General features: G+C 31.1%; 1 protein-coding gene across 4 annotated transcripts; it reads left to right on the top strand.

Moving 5' to 3' along the window:
* The first annotated feature begins 319 nt into the window (after window positions 1-319).
* Window positions 320-22217, top strand: LOC139097963 (uncharacterized). Of its 4 annotated transcripts, XM_070650013.1 has the most exons (9): window positions 320-875; window positions 15359-15745; window positions 15804-16004; window positions 16550-16669; window positions 17073-17147; window positions 18674-18782; window positions 18850-19109; window positions 19779-19841; window positions 20625-22217. In XM_070650013.1, exons 2-9 carry the CDS (start codon window positions 15379-15381, stop codon window positions 21476-21478), a joined length of 2049 nt encoding a protein of 682 aa, XP_070506114.1. In that variant the 5' UTR covers window positions 320-875; window positions 15359-15378; the 3' UTR covers window positions 21479-22217. The 4 variants fall into 4 exon arrangements, with proteins under 4 accessions (XP_070506114.1, XP_070506115.1, XP_070506116.1 ...); XM_070650014.1 differs by lacking the exon at window positions 19779-19841 and having other exon boundaries at window positions 322-875; XM_070650015.1 differs by lacking the exon at window positions 17073-17147 and having other exon boundaries at window positions 323-875.
* Window positions 22218-22324: the final 107 nt, after the last annotated feature.

A 22324-nucleotide genomic window follows, 5' to 3' on the forward strand; every position in this document is an offset into this window, starting at 1 on the left:
AAACAGCCAGTTGCGCAAATATTTGAAAACAAACGGAAAAGCCGAATGTTAAATTATAATTTATTAATTAAATTAAGCTGTTATCTGTGCGACAAATTGATTGAAAATCTCAGGAATGTATTGATAATTTTATGTGTTGTTGAATATTGTTTAAGTAAGCCGTGAAAATTGTTAATTATTGTGATTTATAAAATTCTTGCCGGATATTTCTGTAAATAACTGAATTAACGTGTTAATAACTAAATAATTAAGTGAACCTTTGATATTCTAATATACAGTGTTAATTAAATTACATCAATTAACGAGAGTAAATCCAGAGTCTCAAAAGTTATCAATAATAATAATATCGCGCCTAAAAGAAAACATCCAGGAACGAAAGTCTGTTAAGATGAGATCATGAATATTGCGTCATCAAAGAATTAACACAAATACACTTACGAATAGCACAGCAGACGAATGAATGAGGCAAGCAAAACAGAGAGTACGAAATAAAAAATAAAGTGAGTAGTCTACGGACAAAATAAAATTTCCTCTCAGTCATCGCTTGACATTTCTCGTAATAAGAACGAATATTTTCCGTGCACGCGAGTGTAGTTAATTTTATAGAGAGATATATAAAGAGTTTATATTTTAAACAAAAAAGTGCAGAAGCTGTCTGTGTGAAAAATTCTTATCAAAAGTATATAAAGTCGAGTTAAAGTATATTGAGCCTCGATATCAGTGTATAACAATAGAAATAAATTATCAAAAAGTGCAAAAAAATCTACAAGTGAATTCACATCAAAGTTATAAAGTTTCAAGGATTTTTACATATTCATTAGAATTGAGTGAATTGCCATTGAAAAAAAGCAGCAATTTAATAAACATCAACTAAGGTAAGGTCAACTATAAATGCTTTTATTAATAACAGGAAAATTCCCCCAAATTTAATCACGCAAACCTTTGGTGTTAGTTTTTAAAATAGTGGAAATTTTCACGCGACAAGATTTATTGATTTTAAGTTTTTCCACAATATAAATTTTCCGACATGAAAAATGCCGGTATATAGAAAGCTAATAGCAAGTGTCACATACATCACATTGTTGGAAGCGGAAAAAATGACATCAGCAAAATGCCAAAATAATGAAAAAATGATTATGACGACGTCGGCAACGACGATAAGTTTCATTATCGCTCTACAAGCTTAATTTGTTGCGCTCCAAAGAAATGGAAGTAGCGTGAAATTCTTTTGTAATCTATCAAGTAATAATCATAATTTTAAAGTATTCAGAATGTCTGCATAAACAAGACTTAAGTAGTCTTTGGATTAATCTTACTGTAATCTATGTTAAAGAAAGTATTTCCATTCGAATTTCTCAGACGTGCTCATGGGTTGTCTGTTAATGACGTCTATCGGAAAATTGGTGATTCAGACAGTATAACGGTGGTGGGCAATCTTAGTATTAAGTATCGACCGATATCGCACGCGACGAATCGGTGCCGTGGCACATAGGTTGCCCATTACTGCACTATATCCATCCTCTTCTCTTAGTCTTCTGCCACAAGTTGCTTCATATTCAATTTCACACTAGCTCTGACCTAACTAATGAATTGTTCCCCATCGTCTCGTAGTCTAAAAATATTCCTTTCATCACACAACATTGAGGAACAAAAACAACAACCGGGTCGAGGAATCTTCGTCTTCATTCTTGTCACATTTCAATCGGACTTTTTTCTTTGTTTATAAATATAAAAAAGATTTTAATTTGTCTATTCACCGGTGTAAGTTGTTCTGTGACACATTTCTCGTCATCTCTCCTCAAGCAGCTCTTTTCTCTTGTTTTTATTTTTTATTTTATTTAATCACTTCATGAGAAAAACAACGTCAAGATCGTGTTTTAGATGAGTCATTATTGCAAAACTTTCTTCTTTAAAAATATAAAATAAGAGATGCCTACGACACAAGTTGAAAATGTTTTTTTTTTTTAAAGGAAATGAAACGTTATTGATCAATTGAGCTAAATTGAGTACGAAGAAAATGAGTTGTCATTTCCATCATCTAGATGTATAGTGACTTATGGATTGTTGGGAGTAGGAATGATGGGAGAGAAAAAATTTCTCATTAGGTATTTTAATTAGGAAATTTTTTAGCCTGTAGTGACAGTGATGTGCTTTTAAATATTGATTCGTTTATGGATAATTTAATTTGCAATCATGTCATTGGTGTACGTTCTGGCAGAGATCCATGAATTTTTTATAAATGTCAATTAAGTGGGATGCAATATTGAATAAATTGATTAAAAATTGCAGGAATGGGGTGTGAAATATTCAATGGACTTGTGGTCGTTGGCAATATTTTTGCATATTGAGTGCATTTGATCCTAGCTGGCAAAGAGCAAACTCTCAAGTGTAGAATAAGCAAAGAGCATGGTCATCAAGTATAGTTTAGAATATCAAGCTCTCGAGAACATGCTCCTTTCCTGTAAAGGTTAGGTACATCCCTGAAAAATCTAAATATACATATATTCAGATGTTTACTAGTCAGCCTTGTCCGTTCTCCTATGCAATTAAACATCAAATGCTAACCCCATCTTCATTGTCATTTTTAATGTCCCTATAAATATGTAATGACATTAACAAGAGATCGGAGACGCCTAGAATATTTAAGAATTTCGCCATAATTTGTAATAAAATCTTAAATGAGAATTGACCACCAATTGTGTAACTGTCGTTTTTGCATTCTATTTGTCTAACTAATCAACCACATAATCATCATGAGAGAAGCCATAAAAAAAAATCAGAAATATTTCATTTGCATTCTGTGGCTTTTACTAGACAGCGGTCATTCACTTTTGACTACTTAAATATTAAGGAGGGGAAAGTGGTCAGTGTTTTTTGAGTAAATACGAGAATTCTCATTTGTATCCTATTTGCATTGGATTATTTACTTTTGAAGCTATATTCTAAATGACAGGTCTCTTGAAATTGGATAGACTTTCTTGGAACTTTGTTTGCCAATCTTGATTTCTATGAGAAATTGACAATTTGACAAAATTTTAATAAGCCTCATTAATTTAAGTATTCTAGAAAGTAATGGCCTTTTACGAGCAGGTAACAAGCCTTAATTTTACCTATCTAATTTCAAATTAACGACCAATTACTATTGCATGTCAATACCTCAATGAATATTTAATATTAATTTTTAATTTACTTCCTGTTCCGAGTTCAATTGATATCTCTATTATACATCTTCCGATAATCATTCAACATTCTGTTACTTCTCGGTATAACGGAAGACCTTCAAAAACCATAATGTGCAGTGCAACAAACGAATTTATTGAAATATTCGAGGACATTTTAACACATACGGTTTATTACGTATTGTCTTGAGAATGTTTTCATTGTATTAGAGATGCAGCAAAACTTCCCATCTGTTGTGTTGTTCCTGTTTACATTCAAATATCCTGAAAAACATAATGCATACGTATTGTCTCTTAGTTCCTGAGAGGGGATAAGAGTGTAAAAATATTTAATGGCATTTCCAAAAAATTGTTATTTTCCTTATCTCACTCTCCCTAGTTTTTTACGGCACATGGTTCACACATACAGTTGCAAAAGCTGTATATGAAGATATAAATTTAGGTATTATTACTTCATTCTGTCATATTGCACTCGATTGTTCCTCTCTTTCTCTTTCACTTTTTATTGCGTTTCGGGAAAATAAAAACATTTATTTTTTAAAAGAACTGCACGTATCTGCTGATGCAATAAACTGTGGCGAATTCAGAAACCATCTCTTATTATTTATGCGACTGTAAATTCATTTAGAATCTACAATTTCAATTATTTATGTTTAAATTTGGAAGCGGCTTACGTTTTATAACCAAAATAAGCGATAAAAATTGCTTCAATTCCAAAACTTAATAAAGGAATGACATAAACCGCAACTGAAGGTCTTTTGAACACCTTTTTTCTGTTTTACGTCGTTTTCTGTTAATGCTGACATTTTATGGCATTTCCATACATAGAACATTTTTTTGGACTCAATAAAATATGAATGAACAAAACTAAATTGTGATGTGATAAGAAAGCCACATGAGTCATCGGAGCTGTGACTCACAAACATTTCCTTGTAAATATCACTCAATAGCATTTGAGGTGTTCACTTCCAATATTATTTTTATTGATGACGCGTGCGTATCGTCATGACTTACTTACTTAACCACATAATAACGTCATTTGATATTATAAAGTGATCTTTTCATGCTTTGTTAATTTGAGAAAGTGATTTTGGCATGTGATGAAATACAATGCAGATCAGATTAGCTTTTGGGGATGATTGTGAGTGATGTCAAGTGATAAATTGCATTTTTGTAGGCTTATTATCGTTCTTATTTACTTACTTTGATGGCTGTACAGATCAACTGTGATCCATGGCCTCCCTCAGATGATGCCTAAAGCTGTTTCTATCGCTGGCTTCCGCCTGTCAATTGCCAATTCCAAATGCAATACTATCTCTGTCAGCAGATTTCTTCTAGGAGTTCTTTGGTCTACCATGAGTTCTTTTATTCTCGTTCTGTATGAATAATTTAAGCTATGGAAATCAAGTCAGCCTCAATGACAGACATCATAGTCAAACGTCCCTCATTCATGATTTTTGATCACCTTAAAATATTTTGCAGACGAACCGGTTCGTTTCGAAATCAATTGATTAGATTATATTGATGCAAACTAGATTGACGAGCTAGTAGAGCAACTGCCGGAAATTGTGACTGAAAAGTATTTCTTTTGACACAAAATAATACACATTTCATGGATGTAGACGATAATTTTATTCAGCCTAATCATAAAAAAAGAGTTTGTTGCGTATAAAATTTTATTGTGATTATTTTTGAAGACACATTACGTTGTTAATGTGCTATACCTTAACTTTTAATTTGTATTCATACGAATGGTCAATTATATTATTGTTACAAGCTGTTGAATGACAATTGTTGTAACATTTTCACCATAATTCACACTTGCCTAGTTTTAATATTCTCATTTTACTGAATGTTTAAGGAAAATTGAATAATAAAATTTAGACCAACAAGTTATAAAACGTCTTTTCTGACGTTTCTCATGAATATTTGTTAAACACATTGAGCTCTAAAACTTGAAATGATATTTTGTGTTTATTTTATTCATTCTTTGATGAGGATGCTAGGTTATCATAAAGAAAAACGAGCAGCAAAGATTAGTTTTTAAATATTTTTGCGAAAATAAATTTGTTTCTAAATATTTGTAAAGTTTAAGAGATGAACTGATTTGGTTTTCAGTCATCCTCAAGAGCACACTGTGCCCGAGTTGACAAAAATACGTTAGATCTAGTCACTGGACATTAACTTGCCATCATTTTGTTGCAACGTATTTTTGTCAACTATGGGTGTTCGCTAGGGCACGCAGCGTCGCCGCATTAAAGGTCTCAAAACTCTACTGATGGCATGCGGCACCATGATTGTGCTTCGCCACATTGTGCTAATCGGAAGTCTCATTAATAATTAACGATTTATAGTCGCCATAAAAAATTATGAATAAAACTGTCGATCAATCCATAAAAATTTTCATTTATTGACTTACAAAACAAGCTTAAAATGTTGCAGAAGTAATTATTACAGAAATGTCCATTAAATCATGTCTAGTTCATCCTCTCTATTTCTCATCATGAAGTTCTCATGTCAGTCAATTTTTTTCTGTCTGATAATGAAATTAGACAGACATCGCATAATGTACATTCACACGATAATCATCTGGGAAAAACTCATCGCTGCCAAAAACCATGACACGATACTATTTTCTTTCGTTACCCATATTGCCACTTTTTTTTGCATTAAATAAAGCCCATCCTGATGAAAGCAAAGGTGTGCTTTAGACAACATGGAAACATTGACGCACCTCGAAAAAAGTTATTTTTTGAAACAAAAAGTAACTATTTTTATAAATGAAAAGTTTTGACACGAGCTAGCATAATATTGGAAAAATACTGCAGTGCTCTTAATCATAATTAACTTAACCGACGCACACCATTAATTATGAGAATGAGAACATTTTTTAAATAGTCAGCAACATAGAAAGAAGTTCTTTTTTTATGTAGAATTTCCTCAATTTTTATTTATCCACCATAAAATACGTGGGTGGTTTCCACTGCTGGCAACTAGATTGATGATAAACCACATACTTAAATCATTAAATTAACAGTAATGATGGAAGTGCTTCTCATGATTGAAGGAGATATATTGTTTCTTGTTTTGTATGAAAATTAATTAGGGGGAAAATAAATGCTGTGGATATATCCCGGACTTGCCGGAATTTATAAATTTAGATTATGATCAACTTTACAGTTTCTTTGGAACTCAACAGTCAATAGACAGATCATTAACCAAATTAATACTTTATACGGAAACTTCAAATTTTTATTACTTACTGTATAGGTATTGTAAATAGACAAGCATGATTCATCGTGATTGAATATTAAATGAGAATGCATTTATACGCAGAATTTGATGTTTGTAGATTTTTAATGATTCAACCGAAAGGTGCTAGAATATGATGCAATATTTCTAGAAAATGTACACAAAGAATAAGTATGTAGGGTGATGTACTCATCTAAGAGTTTATAGGTCATTCTATTCATCATGATGCACGTTGCATTCGCTTTGAGAATCGCAATAAAAGCTGATGTTTACACTTGCTTAAAGGATATAGATTGATGCTTGATTCTGCTATGATATGCTTTAATTTGATGAAATTTAACAACCTTGAGCTCAACTTGAGCTTCATCTTCAGTACAAATGCTTCAAAACATAGTAAATATCTTTATTGATCTTCAAACCTATGACTGCTGCAATTTTGTTGCTACATTTATACTCTCAACACTCGATCACTCCCCTATCCAGCTCAACAAACATTTTTCATCATTATAAATTCAAGACAAACAGCAACGATTAACAAAACGTTTCCATTAATACATATAAAAGCTTCATTTATCAAAAAATTTAACTTCCCATAAGCAGTCATTATATCTGTAAGAGTGAATGACATCATAATTTTGCAAATACAGCGTTAAAATGTCTGCAAGTCATGCACAAATGCACTTAAAGCATAACATCAAACCCCAAAAACGCGAATGACCATATTAACTTGTTTGGTATAAGTGAACGGATGTGTCGTATCCATATATACAATATTCATGTTCCATTGAGTGAAGTCACTGGCTACTTCACTTTTCATAATAATGTTTAAAACTTTTGTTTTTATTACGTTAATATAAAATGAATTACTTGCTAGTCAAGTCAACGTGACCTTGATTTATGCGACTTTTATTGTCATGTGTTTACGCTACTACGAAACGATAAAAGTGAATTAAAAAAAAAGTATAACATGTCTATGTTCTGATGCTCACTTGTGGAATTACAATAATAATCACTTCCAACTCAACAAATGGAATTGAAAAGGAAGGAGAAGAAGCAAAAAATAGTGAGAATTTACACATATGAAGTGGCTCGTGCTATAAATAAACATGATGTTTATACTCGAATTTCTCATTGCACTATGTTCATATTTTTTACATCAAAAACTTTGTATGTGTAGGACGAGATATATGAATTGGGGAGATTCTGAATGAGTCACAAGGTGCAAAAATGACGTCAGTTATTTAAAACAGGTTTTTAAACGTCCTCTATAAATGTTTGTAAAGTGGAACATGATTGATCGTCAGCTGATAAGCAAGTTGACATTATTTTGTATCATAAAAATGCTTACAGCTGCATGTGATTGTTATAGACTTCATTTTGTGAAGTTTTACAAGAACAATTAACAATTGCTAAATTAGCATGATAATGGAATGAATTGTTACTTTATTTTCTATACAATTGAATTGATTTGCGGTTTTATAATTGAATTCCTCATAGTGAATAAAAAGAAGCAGCACAGGTTCCGACTGGCTTGAAAATAAAAAGCACAAAAATAGATCTCATTAATTAATTTTAAAATTTGGATGCCGAAAAAAAAAGTTATAAAAAAATATTTTTCATCTAACAGTAATCAATGATCAATTTACAAATTTACTACAGTTATTGTGTAATGGACGTGATTTTTTTCTGTGTCGAATGATGAACAGAGTTCAATTTTTATTGTACATTTGATTGCAGTTTGATGTAATCTATTAAGGTTTATTGTTAGGATTACGATTTTGATAATAAAATTAGCAGCACTAATGTATTATCGGTGATCTCTTAACCTTCACAATGTAGTTTTCTTTTCATCACTACTTTTATGACTTTACTATTCAGTTTGTATCAAGTTTATATGAATTTTTAATTTAATTATAAGACCGCGCATAAATTGAATGGCTTTTAAATTAGATTACATTGACAGTGTGCGTGCTGATATTGAAATATTTTGGGCTAGATAGTTTTGGCTGTGATAAATGATGTTTATTCAACCTCTGATCTTAGACTAGACTGCCAAATTTTATGCTAGACTGCTTGTTTCTAAATTGGATAACATTGACTGAAGTAGACTCAATGCCAGAGCTCGAAGTCGAGTCGAGTCGACTTCAATTCTCCAAGAAAAATAATTTTTTCTTAATCAAACTCATTTCTGTTTGCGCTTGTGAAGTATATATTTACATATAAAAAGATTGCAAAATCTACTTTTTTTCAAATTTTTAATTCTTTTCTGATTCTTTATGCAAGATACTTTCAAAAAATTAATGAAATAGGAATTTCTCCAGCTTTTTACAGAAAGAAATTTAGAAAAAGTTTATAAATCTCTTACTTTATTTTTTATTTGTTATTTTTATTATAATGTTTTAAAATTAAACAAGATAATCAATTAATGACTATTAGTTATTAATTTTTTGAAAGTTTTTTGCATGAAAAAAATCAAAAAAGAATAGGGGCCGTTCACTTATTACGTTCGCTTTTTAGGGGGGAGGGGGGGTCTAGGATTTTGTAACAGTCTCAACCAAAAAATTTTTTTGTAACGACATTTTGTAACGAGGGGGGGAGGGGGGGTCTAGAAATTCGTTTTTTTGCGTAACGTAATAAGTGAACGGCCCCATAAATGAACTCTGAAAAATTTGATTTGGTAATTTTTTTGCATGTAAATATATACTTCACAAGCGCAAAAAGAAATGAGTTTCATTAAGAAAAAATTATTTTTCTTGGAGATTTGAAGTCGACCCGGAGTCGACTTCGAGTCGACTTGAAAAAAAACACTCGACTCGAGTCGACTCGAAGTCGATTAAAAAAAATGAACTCGACTTGAGTCGACTTGAAGTTTAGTGTTTTTGAGTCGAGTCGAGTCGACTCAAGTCGACTTCAACCATATCGACTTCGAGCTCTGCTCAATGCTCACGTCAATAGTTAGTTGAAATCAGTTTCATTCGACTTTGGCTGACTTTGACCTTAGTATGTGGCATGCTATGATTACTTGTCTGTCATAATCATTGCTTTAATGCAGATTGCTGCAGGCAAAACTTTTAAATTCTGATAATTTATAAAGAATCGCGAGTTGAATATTCGTTGCCTGGATTTACTTACTGCAGTCAAGTTCATATGTGGAGCTTAGGTTACAACCGAAGGAAAGCCTTCTGACTCTGTTACTAGCTCTGTCACCTAGTTTGTACTAATTCTCAGTCTGCACGTTGAGCTGACATTCTTTCATTGCTGTTCTACACCAAGTTGCCTTTTGAACGCCTGGACTTAAACGACACATATAAATCAAACTGACCTGATTCTAAAGAGAAGAATTCATTACGATTCTGTTTATATTAACACTAAAATTTATCCACTAAGGGGTTCATTTCTATAACAACAATCATGAAATGCCCTTGTCATTACCCGTCATTACTTATATTTGTTACTAAACTACCGATCAGCGGCCTTCAAACTTTTTATGATGTTTAAATTATCTCAGCAGTTTTGTCTTTATTATTGTAAGAATGTAAAGAAGATTTCAAGCTTTGAATACAAAAAAGTCAAGAAATTAACTCCATTTTATTTGTTATGGCTTACGATCACCATTGATTATCTGATTTGATGGTCATGTAGATGAATAATGTATTAGCTTGTATGCCTTTCTATTTATTCTAAACTGCATTGACCTTTTGTATATCCATTTATGAAGCTACTTTGTATTCCAATAACGCTGAAATCTCCAGTCTTGTGATCTTGGACAGAAATTGACAAAATTGTTTTTATATTAAGTTAGCTAAACGATCGTCTAAATGCCAATTTAAAGCACAATTCAAGCTGCAAATTGGCATTTTGATGTGATCACCAAATATTAATAAAATGTTTTACTGCCATTTATTGTATATCGAGGCATTTCCTTATCATTTATGCGAATAAGCCTTCCATATTTCAAATTTGCAAGCTTTTGTGCTTCAATAAAATAATTAATATTATTTCTGCGAAATGATAACAAATATGCTAAAAATAAATAAATCATGCAGCAACAATTATATGTGCAATCATGATTATGACGTCACAAGTTGACTCCCTCTTTTTATTTTCATGTGCTGTGAATAGGGGTGTCGATTATTTGGGTTTTCAGGATTTGTACAAATCCCAAATACCCAAATCCCTGAACCCCAAGTACTTGTACAAATCCCAAATCCAAAATAAGAACAAAAAAATAATTATAAATAGGCGTATTTTTTGGGATTTTAGGCCAACGCATCTAGATGCAAGTCAAATTTTAACCATATATTGTTATTTACTATTGTAAATCTTGTTTAAAATTAATAAAACTGCGATTTTTGACTTGAATTTTCTCAAATAGGTTATAAAACTCTCGAAAACGTCAACCTTTATCTTAATTTTTTTTAATTGCAAAAAATGGCAATTTTGGCCAACAATTTCTTAATAATTTGAAAAATCCTGGAAATTTATGACTTTTCACCTCAAAATTCTTTTATCAAAGTGAAAATTTATGGAAAATTGTAAGTTTTTGACTGGATTTTCCTACACTAAATTGGAACTTACACTAGACTTAAAATTAACCAAAACAAACTTTCATATATAATAAAAATTCACTTGGATGCATTTTCAACTACGGGCCGGCAAAAAAAAATGCCGATCTGTAGTGTTTTTTGGCCAACCCTAGATTTTTCTTACCAAATATTTATGAAAATATTAATAAATAATAAAATTTTGAAGAACTAAAAAAATAATAATATGAAAAAATTTATTTATATAGGAAAAATCCCTTTTATAAAGATTTGTACAAGTACTTGGGTCCAAAACCCAAGTATTTGGGGTACCCCAAATCCTTACAAAATACCCCAAATCCCAAATACTTGGGATTTGTAATCGACACCCCTAGCTGTGAATGAACTAGTCAGTTTTATTAATGAAATTCCTAAAGCGTAGGCATTTTTTAAAATTGCCATTCTTTAAATTTTGTGCAAAACTTTTTTTTTATTTCCAATTTATTGAAGCTGTTCTGTGCTCTTATTTCATAAATTAATTTTCTTTTTTTTCTGCTCATTTGTAATTTATTTAACATGAAATACTCTTCACATAGTCAATCGTGTAGGCATATTGTAGACATTTCATTTTATATTATTATTATTTCATTTGAATCATTAACAAAAAAATAAAACTTTATGGGTAATAAGGTCACAAGAAGCTGCCGACTGTCGTTGTATATATACACAAAAAACATTGTTTGATTATTTAAGCTGTTTCTCTTTTCTTTAGAGAATTTAACAAGCGAATAACAAAAATTCATACAATTGATCATGCGTTTCAATGTTATATGGATGAGAACTTCCCGAGTTACACAAATGAAAAAGGCTCAGCCATGGAGCATTTAAAGTTCCGCCAAACCTCTTTTACTAGTACCAAATGGAAGCCGCCTGCATTTGGAAGCCATATGGGTGCCAAACGGAGGCAGCTTCCACTTGGTACTAATAAAAGAGGTTAAGCAGAGCTCAGAGGCGTAGAGGGTAGAAGTAGGGCGGGGGGTGGCATTGGGGCACAGGTCTTGACGGGCCTCCGAGAATTACCAAGGAATACTGTCTATTTACGCACTTGACGGAATCTTAAAAGCTCCTTGTCGTAGTCATCTTCATTTGTGTCGCTCGGGCCTCAATTCCTCCTACTCATCAGACATTGAATTTCATTATGTTAAAATTTATGTGAATCTTTTTGTTCTATGGAGAATATCAATGTTGAATGAAAAAATGCATCGAGAATGAAATATAGACCCCAAATGGTGAGGCTGAAAAGAAGAGATCAGATGTAAAATACAAAAGTTATAAACACACACAACATGAGAAATAAATGAAAAAAATAAAAAATCTTGCCGATTGTTATTATTAACAACGATTTTTCTTTTAGCACTTCTCATTAGCTTGAAAATAATGTTTTTATTCCGATGAACACATTTTCTAATTTTTCATTTCTTGGCATTTTTTGAGGCATCAAATAAATTTTTCATAATTTTTTGGACAAATTTGTGTACCGGACTTTCTTGTATATTTAAAGATTTTCCATAAAATTACTGTCCTAGAGTAAATTGTGCATCAATATTGGTAGTCTCAGGTGAAGTTATTTATGTTAGTTGTAAAATAATTTCGTATACTACTACCGACAGTATTTCCACAGAAAGAAAAAAACGTGCTTGAAACGATTATGTAAATATTTTGCACGCTAATTTTCTCCAGAGCTGGAAAATCAACTTGTGCTGATCGTCAGCCACTTGTGATTAAGTGTAAAAAATGTTTGTTGCTCTCAAATGTCGATAAATTATAAAGTATTAATGATGATTGTGCGAATGATTTATTCGTGAAAATTTTATGTAATAAATCATCTGTGTTAATAGTTATGTAAGTGATAGGCATGGCTGGGTGAATTCTGTTTTTGAAGCATAAATGTTGAGTGATTATTGTGTAATTTTGTGGATTCTTTAAGGAAAAATTGGAATTAATTTGAAAATATGACACTTGTACACCTCAATGCTGCGAATTTCATTTTTTGACCCCATGGGTATGAAATGCGTAATTTAGCCTTTAGGACACATTCACGTGTTGTCGTTTACGCAACGAAGTAGCGGCGACCATGCAACTGCATTAAATTATGACATTTTTGATCTGTATTACACTTAGTTCCTAAAATCTATTCAGGTTATGCTTAAAAACTAATCAAAGCGTTAGATAAACTAGAAAAAGTACTCTAAAGCTTGAGATATCCAAAAAAGATACCCACACTCCACATGAGAAGCTACTTTACATCCAAAACCTAAATTTCCTTCATATCTCACAGATCAAAAAATCCAAAAATATTTCGAAATTTCAAATTTAATTGGATATGTGTATAAAATTAAGTGCCAAGATGTTGCGCTTACCCAATCCACTCATATATTCTAAATATGAGAAATTCACTGAATTTGTGTATATTTTTTCTGTATTTTACGTTTATACACAAAAACGGCAGCATAACAAGCAATAAATGAAAATTCTTCTCTTTGATCACTCAGAAAACATGAACAAAAATTGAAGACTGTTCACATTGAAAATTTATTTTCATTGAAGTAGGCAGCACAGCTGATGACACTAACATTAAAGTTATATAATGAATGTCAGTGAATGACACATGTGGAAATTCATGAGAAATTGCATGTATAGACGTCATTATTTCTATAAATAGCTGTTACTAACTCAAGGGTGGTCTTGTAGGTATGAACATGGATATACCTTATGTATTAACTAGGCTATACACCTGATATACCCAGAATCTCACCTCTGACACAAAATACCTTTATTTTTCCTATCAAAATCTGATAGTCTAAACTGTCGAGAAAATTTTAGCGCCTTTTAATGATCTATAGTCATTATGGCTAGATATAAATTAATCTTCATACCCACAACATGTTTCAAATATCCCGAATGAAGTTCGAATCGAATAATAATAAATTCCTTCTTATGTATTTTTTGTGTAAGAAAATTAAACCATTTTTTTACAGTAAACTAAATTTATCCATTCAGTAATGTAAGGAAGAAGAGGAACAAAAAATATTTTGGCCACATGCATTCATGATCTCACATGTGCTCATCGACTTACTCAATGTTTTTCGCGAAATTAAAGGCACACACGGGAAGAAAAATGTTTTAGCGTAAAATGAAAATCATGATGAAAAAATTCTTTACTGTCTGTTGGGATGATCAGAAGTGACGTCAGCAAATATGTACAGTAACTTTACAGTATATAGGGATGATCAGAAGTGACCTCAGCAAAATTTATTGCTGAGGCTTCTTCTTCAACTGGTCACTATCGTGTTTTATTAGTAATGGATCTTAACAGGCGAAAAGACTCCTTTTAGGTACCGTAGTGATCATTCTGAACCATAATATGCTCTTTGTCTGTTAGGGGAATCTAGAAGTTTTTATACCTAAAAGAGTCTAAAAACTCAAATCTTACTGACAATCATTCATAAACAGTCCCAAAGTAAACAGCCTTAAAATTCATAAAAATATTTTATTGTCTTCTTCTTAAACAGATTAACTTTATTTTGTATTATATTACGTTTCAACATGTAATAACGATAATACAGTAGACGACGCGGAGGCTATTTAAAGAAGATTTAAATGGAAACTTTACACCTTACAAACAAAATGTAATTGAAAAGTTCTTTAGTCTCAAACGGAATGAAAATCAATGCTTGACTTGTCTGCTGCTTGTTTATCGTCACACAAAGGAAATGAAAAAGTTTTCTTTTTGGGAATCGCTTTATGATGGCACTGAATGGTATCAAAAATAGTTTTACATATACATTTGATTGCTCGGTGCTGTAGTAAATATTGTCAATGTAATGTCATTACTCTTTTTGGGAATGTTGGTTCTGGAACGGGATCGTTTTGGTGGGATGTGTTTAGGGGTTCTATTGAAGGTATTTTGCTATCAGAGGATGATAAATGAACATAACTGCCAGTTACTGACGTGATAATTAACAATTAAGTCATAATTTACTTTAAAATTTAGTAACAATGTGAATATTTACGAATTGATCACTTATAGTCATTTATACGTTAAAATAGACTGTTTGTCCGTCGACACAACTTACATTACACTCAGCATCCAACTCGATTCATCCTTAAACCGACTTAAACCTACAATACGATATTGCAAAAAATCCTTATCCAAGGCTTTTCTCGTCCTTATTGAAACACTATTTTAAAAACTATACACAAAACGGAATAAAGCTTGCATGAAAATCTGGCAATACAATTGTCATGTCTTTGTATAAGTAAGACAAAACTTATGTGTATATGAAATAAAAAATGAATTAATAAAACAAATTCTATATTTTGTTTTTCTTTTTTCCTATACAGTGCAAATATAGAACATTGTCATGGATACGACAACAAGACCACGAAATTCTCCACCGGCTCCTCCACCAAAGCCAAAAAATAAAATACAAAACGGATCAGAACAACATCAGCTTTCGTACAATGAGCATAACAGTTCTCCAACATATAACAATAATAATAATAACAACAATATAGACAATTATCATCATCAAAATAATATCAAAAATAATAATTACTATACAACTGTACCGCCGAGCGATGAGCAGGTCGTTATGACGCCGAAAGGAAAGACATCAAACTCCACTGTAATTTTAATTGAAAGAAAATTGGTAGAAAAAGTCGATGATAGAGTTCATGTAGCAGGTGGAGATCATCAAGGAATTATTATTAATAAAGATATTGTAAAAGGTATGTAATTTATGGCAATTTTTCTATGATTTATTGCATTTCAATTTGTAAATTACAGATCAGAAATCAGCAAAAGTTGCACCGCATTTAACATTAGAATTCCGAGTCTTCTTAGTAAGCGCAAAAACAGATCAACATACACAAGAATCACGAACAATTCGCTTTTGGTTTAGAGAATGGCTTAAAGACGGCGAATTAAAAGCACAAGTTGCACAAGATTTCTTCAGAGAACTCGTCTCACCCAAAGAATTCCCAAGAGGTAATGGAACTTTCTGCAATAAATCGTGATGACTTAATTTTTGTTTTTTGGGTGCATTTTTTTCTCGTCTGGGAAAGATTATTTATTATTTCCTTTATAATTCAGTTATGGATTCATATTCAAGATTTGGCAGTGGGAAGCATTTTGAAGTGAATGGGAATTTCTGCTAATTAATTTAAGATTTTAAAGTCCTTACGTATTTTCAGTTTACGTTTCTAAGACAATTTACGTGAATTAAGATAAATTACGTACGTAAAATGCTTTTGAAAATCGTTTTACGTACGTATTTTTAGAAAGGGTAAGGATATTTACGTAAACTTAATCTAAAATACGTACGTAAATTGCTTACGGAATGCACTTTACGTACGTAAATTTCTTACGTATCGAGTTTATTGAAATTCTTTATTTTGTTGACCAATGTTGACATATTTTAGAATGTGTGACAAATAATCATTTAAGTCAAAAATGCACCCAGACAACCTAATCTCAAAAGACTTTAAAAATTCATCTCTTTTTCTTCTTTTTAAAACAAAATTAAACTATAGATTACGTTGGATTCATAAAAAAGATAATGAAGTTAATGCAGAAAGGTTACAACGAAATTCAATCAGTTGAAATAGAGCTGAGAATACTTGAGCAAACATCCGCACCACCATCACGTCCACGTGAGTATCTAAATGATGAAAGATTGAATGTAAATAAACCGGAAACGGATAATGCTACTTCTTCGGATGTCAGTAGCGTACGAATTAAAAGAGTACGATTTGTGGATGAAACATGATCTATAAACAATTAAAAATAATATTACATGATTCACCCATAAATCAGAAATTTTTTTATTCTTCCTTTATTTCTTTTCTTTATGGTGATTGGGAATTTGATGAATAAAATTTCCTACTTCTATTTTTGTACATAATTCATAAAAAAAAGAACATTGATCTATGATGAAAAATAATAAAACAAAACTGTTAAAATTTCTTTTTTTCTCTCTTTATCATCAAAAAAATCATTTATTTTTATTATCTCTAATGGTGATGGTAATATCTAATCTATTTTCTGAAAATACAGCTCGTCCCGGTCATTTAATTTATTGCTTTGGTGATTTTGATAGTAAATATTGTCGAGGCTTATCAGGAAGCGCAGGTAGCGATTATGTCATGAAGCAAATTTGGTTGGAATTCAATGGATAATAATAACATCCGTGTTAACATTATGTGTGTTCCTTTTGCTGCGATCTAACTTTTTAACGATAGTTTTTAAGACGAATAAAATTTCATTTTTTTCATATACACCCCATCGCTTGCAATCACATCCAATAAGTCAAATACGCTTATCATAAACTTTATGTGTTCTTTCTCATTTAATCTCAAAAGGAAACGATCTATTTACATTCACTTTAAACATTTTTTTTTAAAATAATGGAAATGGATAAAAATAAATTGAGTGACATTTCTTTTGTCTATAACAACTCCTTTGTGTCTGTTTTGTGTGGTTTTTTATATCGGCTTACTTTTTTGTGTTTTGTTAACCATGGGAAATTTTTTAATTGTTTAATTAAGTGCAACAGGTTGCCAATGACTTGAGAAATGACTTTAAACACCGCAATTCCTTCATTGTATGCAGATCTCTCAAGTACTTCGTGATAAATGAACATTATGACGAAATAATTAATTAAATGCTTTACAAAAACTTCAATTAGCGTCGAATTTTAATTTCAAACTATTTTCAAAGTCTTCTCTTTGATATCACATCGTGTGATCGATTGGCTTCGATTTAGAGCACGTCTATATTTCGTCGTTTTAGGGGGAAAAATTTTATGTGGGAAGATATTAGAAACTTTTCCGCTGCTCTTTATTGATTTGTTTGATGAAAATATTTGATTTTTCATACTAATACAATGGAATTGCAGTTTTTATATCTAGATGGAACTAAACTAGAATTGGGTTCGGGCTAGAATGTTAATTGACATTGAAATGATGCAAATAAACTGTAACGGATTATTAGTTTTTGAATTATTTGCGTCTTTTTGAATAGTTTTCTGCATCTAAAGATCGAATGTCAGCATCTTTTCCGTAATTTGTGAGAAAAATCAGTAACAATTTGCATCTTTGAATCGAATTTTCGCATCTTTAAAATTATTTTGCATCTAATTTTCAAATTTTCCGTTAATAATCCAACAAAGAACAGACAATTAAAGATAATTATAGTTCATTTGGGAAAAACTTTTTTCATTCACATGTTTTTGAAGCATCAAGGCTATTATTAAAAATAATCAAAGCTATAAAACTTCTGTAGGTTAGCAAAAACAAGAATTTTTATTGATTTTAAATGTAAAAGTTTTTGATCGCGTGTAGATTTGGCGAGAAAGGAATTTTTTTATTTGACGGAATTGAAAGGGAACTGAAAGATAATTTAGTTAACTGCAGTGTAAAACTTTCCTCGTTGTGGCTTTTTTTCTCTTAATAAAGAAAAAAATAAATAATAATTTCATTTGATTTCATCAAAATAACTCAATTAACCCCTATCGTGAACTTGTCGTTTTCACATGCTGTATAATAAATCAGATAATAATTTTACTTTTTCTAAAATTAAATCACTGTTTTCGGCTGTTTACAAGTAGGATGAGTGACATTAATATTCATAATTTTTTATTTATTTATTTATTACAGTTTCAATTGAAAATGATGAGTTTGAAATCATACCCTTGACACCGGAAAAAGTACTTGAACTTATTGAACAAGCATATCCAAATCCAGTTGCCGTAGACGATCTTGCAAGGTGAGAAGCTTCTTCTTATTTAATTCAATATTTCAATTTAATATTTAAATTATTTTTATACTTACAGAGATTACGGTTGGCCAGAAGATGAGGTCTATAGAATTTTATTATCATTACAACAACGCGGTCTCATCAAGTCAATGGAATTCAATTCATTCACGAGAATTCATCATGAAGATAAAGAAATAAAGATCGTTAAACAAATGCCAACAATTGCATCAAATAAACAGCCAACAATTGCCATTATTACAGCACAATATTGCGAGAAAATAGCCGTTGATTCAATGTTGGAAAATAAGGAAACATTTGTGCGATATACGACAGTAGGTGAGTTACTGAAAATAGAACATACGAAAAAAATTTTTTTATTCCCTAATAAACATTCTCTCCATATGTTTCTATTAACAACGAAAATAAGAACTGAAAAATAGTCAATAATTTTTTATTAACATTTTACAAGCGCATTTTCCGAAAGATGGAAAGGGACTGTAATGTCTATCTGTCTGATTTTCAATTGCTTAGCTTCATAGGTTTGAGCTTGGTACATAATATTGTCACATTTTGCTAAAATAAGGCTAAAAAGAGTGCTGTGTAGAATAAATTTAAAATTTCTGACTTACGTATACGTTACGTAAAACTGATTACGTACGTATACGTTGCGTAAAATTTGTTACGTACGTTCAGGTTACGTAAAATTGCTTACGTAGAATTACGTACGTAAGAATAACATTACGTACAACATAATTTGATGACTTTAAACAAACTTTAAGAACATTTTCTGTAATAAATTCATCTTGTAACTGGAAAATGCGCTTCTGTTGGTCTCTAGTGACCATAAATTCTGTAATTTACCCTTTCAAGCTATAAAATTTCCTCTAAATTTTATGATACAAACAAAAAAAATGCATATGTGACAACTGACAACACTTAAAATGACTCAAAAAAATAAACATTATGAAAATATTTTTCTAAAAACACTACTATGAAAATATTTAGGAACATCACCAGAAAAAGACATAAATGGTCTCGAAAGACGTAAATCTAAGAAAAAACGATTTGGTAAGCACCTAACGTAAAGAAAAAGCAAATGACGTATCGCTTCTTAATTGCAAAAGTCTTGTGTGTTTAGCTCACGTAACGTTTTTTTGTGATAAAAGGACGGAAATTCACAAAAATTAATTACTTTTTGTGTTTTTTTGGATATACCTAATAATTGTGACATTCATACTCATTCAGAACCTTTTTTGTGACATCAATCATACATTTGCAATACTTTTTTTGTGACTTCATATATTTTTGCAATATTGACACAGTCAATATCACATTTGTACTTGGTGCTTGGTCATACACAGAATAAAAAAATCACGTTTTATGTATTTTCAATGTATTTGTATCGAAAATTTGGACATTTGTTGAGAGATTTTGTACTTTATTGCGCATTTTAGAATGGATTTTCTGGGCAGCACATGATTTTGATGGCAGTCATGTGATTTCTAACTTACTGCATTACCATATTGTGCTGCTCGGGAATGAATCCATAAATAATTCAATTCAAATATTGTACAATTTGTTGTAGACTGTGGTTTACATTTCTGATGCAATGTAGCCACATTTATGAGCTATTTTATTTGCTAAAATGATTGAGGAAGTTTTGCAATTGAAATTTGATCTACAAGCAGATTGATCATCGATGATCTCATTTCAATTGCCAAATTCATCATCAGAAGCCATAAAAAAATATGAAATTTCTCACAAAATGTCTAAATGATGAAATTGTCTCGCACATTTTTAAATTTATTGACTTTAAACTGAATTTAATGACATTTTTATTGATTATTTTAGGCGAATCGAATGTCTATACACTTGGAAATATTGGAGCTCATCGTATTGTCAGCACAAAATTACCATCAGTTGGAAGTTCACGTGAGGCATCTATTGCAGCCGGAAATACGTGTACAAGATTACTTGGTACTTTCCAGAAGGTTGATTTTGTTTTCATTGTTGGTGTTGCTGGTGGAATTCCACATTATACAGACTATAAGAAGCACGTACGACTTGGTGATGTTGTTGTGTCATCAGTTCCATCAGACCACAGTTTTGTAAGCACTGAAACTAAAGAAAAGCCATATTGCTATGTTTACAGTAATGAAGAAGAACTGAAAACTTATTATCCAGTAAATTCATGTCTTCAAGATATCGCAAAGTCATTACAAGCACAAATTAATGGTAAACCATGGGAAACATATTTCGAGGAAGGTTTGGGACATTTAAAAGGAAAAATTGATAATGACTATTCAAGACCAGCTGCAAATACCGACAAACTTTATATGAATATTGGAAATCGTGACGTAATTGAAGTTCAACATCCTCTTCCACAAGACACAACAGACGCTAGTGAAGTGCCAACGATGAGGCTTCATTTGGGACCTATCGGAAGTGGCTATGACTTAGTTAAATCTGATACATTGAGAACTGAATTTTCAAAGAAATACGGCTTATTGGCAACAGATGTTGAATTAAATTCCGTTCTTGACAGCATTGTTGGCAATTGCCGAGACAGTTTCCTTCTTGTTAAAGGAATATCAGACTATAAAGATGGTACAACAACAAAGAAATGGCAGAATCATGCATCACTTTCAGCAGCAGCTGTAACTAAAGCTATCATCTGTGCTATGGATGCACCGAAAAATGTTTAAATTTAATTATTATGATTTAGTATTTAAGGGTTGAGATTAATTTCATTCTAATCGTTTTTTTAATCATAAATGTAAGAATGATGTTTTGATCATGTTGATGTAGAAGCTTGACTGACAGAGATGAAGGATGATTTGAGATTTATAATTTCATTAATTTGCCAGTTTTATTATGATTTTAAAGATTTTTGATTACGTACTTTTTACGTAGACGTAAGGAAATATTACGTAACAAAAACGTACGTAAATTTTCTATATTTATCAAAAACGTACGTTTTAAATACGTACGTAAAGAATTAAATTTTATGTTGAGGCTTTTATATTTCAATTAACTACTTATCATGAAAGTTCATTTGACTTTACTTATGACCTTTCATTAAGTGACACGAAAATAGAATTAGAAATTCGTTTATTATTTCATGAAAATTTCCCCAACAATTACAAAAAATGATAAGCATAAAGCCATAGAAGTCAGTCAATAATTGTTATCTCTGTCGGTAAAAAGTAGAAGGAATGTGTATCGATTAACTTTATCTAGTTTCATTATACCAAAATATTGAAAGAGAGAAAGCGGATAATAAAAATTTTTTATTTAATCTACCATAAATGTATGAATGTTGATGCATTACATCATTAATTCTTGTGACAATTTTTTTTTCTTTAATTTATAACTTATGTTCTAAAATATGGAAAGCATAAATCGAAATAATAAAAGAGCAAGACGAATATGAGAAGCAGTAAATTATTTGATTACTTGAGTCTAAGTTACTTTACAGGAAAAAAGCCGTTAAAATATCAAGTCAACAGTTTTTTGTTTTGTTTCGTACAAGTTGTATACGATAAATTGTC

The sequence above is a fragment of the Chironomus tepperi genome, unplaced genomic scaffold (genome assembly GCF_022539635.2).
Source record: "Chironomus tepperi strain 1889 unplaced genomic scaffold, CSIRO-AGI_Ctep_v1 contig_445, whole genome shotgun sequence".
Lineage (NCBI taxonomy): Eukaryota > Metazoa > Arthropoda > Insecta > Diptera > Chironomidae > Chironomus > Chironomus tepperi.

Coding starts and splice junctions, on each gene's coding strand:
- LOC139097963 (XM_070650013.1), top strand. CDS start 15,379: ATGGATACGACAACAAGACCACGAAATTCTCCACCGGCTCCTCCACCA. Junction 16,005..16,549: donor ACCCAAAGAATTCCCAAGAG/GTAATGGAACTT, acceptor ATTAAACTATAG/ATTACGTTGGATTCATAAAA. Junction 18,783..18,849: donor GCCGTAGACGATCTTGCAAG/GTGAGAAGCTTC, acceptor TTATACTTACAG/AGATTACGGTTGGCCAGAAG.